Source organism: Myotis davidii, unplaced genomic scaffold (assembly GCF_000327345.1).
Source record: "Myotis davidii unplaced genomic scaffold, ASM32734v1 scaffold960, whole genome shotgun sequence".
Classification (NCBI taxonomy): Eukaryota; Metazoa; Chordata; class Mammalia; order Chiroptera; family Vespertilionidae; genus Myotis; species Myotis davidii.
In genome coordinates, this window is record NW_006293003.1 from 2,744,923 (window position 1) to 2,746,103 (window position 1,181).

General features: G+C 57.7%; 1 protein-coding gene across 1 annotated transcript in view; it reads right to left on the bottom strand.

Annotated features, from left to right (window-relative positions):
• Positions 1-708: 708 nt before the first annotated feature.
• Positions 709-1,181, bottom strand: part of LOC102773829 — a 37,701-nt gene continuing 37,228 nt past the window's right edge. Inside the window, exon 13 of the mRNA XM_015565801.1 lies at positions 709-1,060. Within this exon, the coding sequence (XP_015421287.1) occupies positions 828-1,060 (233 nt within the window). The 3' untranslated portion in view covers positions 709-827. The remainder of the gene's footprint in view (positions 1,061-1,181) is intronic.

Below are 1,181 nucleotides of genomic sequence, written 5' to 3' on the forward strand. Positions count from 1 at the left end.
CTCCAGGAAGTACAACGGGGAGAGCTGAACGAAATATAACAAAAGAGCTGTTTGCACCATCTGAGAGCCCAGGGTGGGGACTGTGCGGATTTGTGGGCCGATCGCCAGAAGCAGGAGAGAAGCCAGGAACAGCTAGCACAGGCCTGGGGGCCGCCTGTCCCCTCCGCCGCAGGTGAAGGCGGGTCTGTGCGTGAGGGTGGCAGCTGAGCAGTGGGAAGCCAAGCAGAGCTCCAGGGGCCACGGGGGAAGGACGCTGATAAACCAGACAGGCTTTGCCTAGGATCCTGAAAGGCTATGCCCTAGGAATGAGCGGGGGCAAGAAAGGAAGCAGGCCCCCCACGTACTGAAGCAGCTGACGTGAGGCATGGTCTGCACAGGCCCAGCTGCCTGTCAGAAGCTACAGGAATCCTCTCTGGATAAAGACAATCTCAAGCTCAACCTCAGGTTATGATTTTTGCACAAGTTTTCACACACAATGTCCAGCACTCACTGAAAAATAACCAGACACAAAACACATGATTTAGTAAGAAATGCAAATGAGCCCGGCAAGTGTAGCTCAGTGGTTGAGCATTGTCCCATGCACCAAGAGGTCACCAGTTCTATTCCCAGTCAGGGCCCGTGCCCCAGAGTTGTGGGCTGGATCCCCAGTAGGGGGCGTGCAGGAGGCAACCGATCAATGATTCTCTCTCATTAATGCTTCTATCTCTCTCTCCCTCTTACTTCCTCTCTCTCTCAAACCAATAAAAACATAGACAATAGAAAGAGGTGAGGAAAGGAAGCCAGTCTCATGGTGTTGGCCATTTTCTCCTTCTTGACCTGGGGTGCCTTCACGGGGGTGGCGCGGAGACGTTCACGGAGCTGCGCACGGACGCGCTGTGCCCGCCTCTGTGTGTGTGCTGCGCCTCCCGTGGAAAGTGTAATGGAGAACGCCCTCTCACCTCCAGAGCATCCAGTCGCGCTGTCGGTGCCGGCCACTCCGCCTGAGTCACGGGCCAGGGCTCGGGACGCCACGGCCTTGGGAGGGCGCTGTCCACTTCCGGGTCCAGGAGAGAGTTCTGAGCTGGAAGGGAACAGTCTCGGTGAAGCCGCAGCCAGAAGTCCACAAAGTCAGCAAGTCCCTGAGCCCCACGCCCGTGACCCAGACCGCTCAGGGGCCTGGGGCGCTCCGAGCGCCTCCTCCA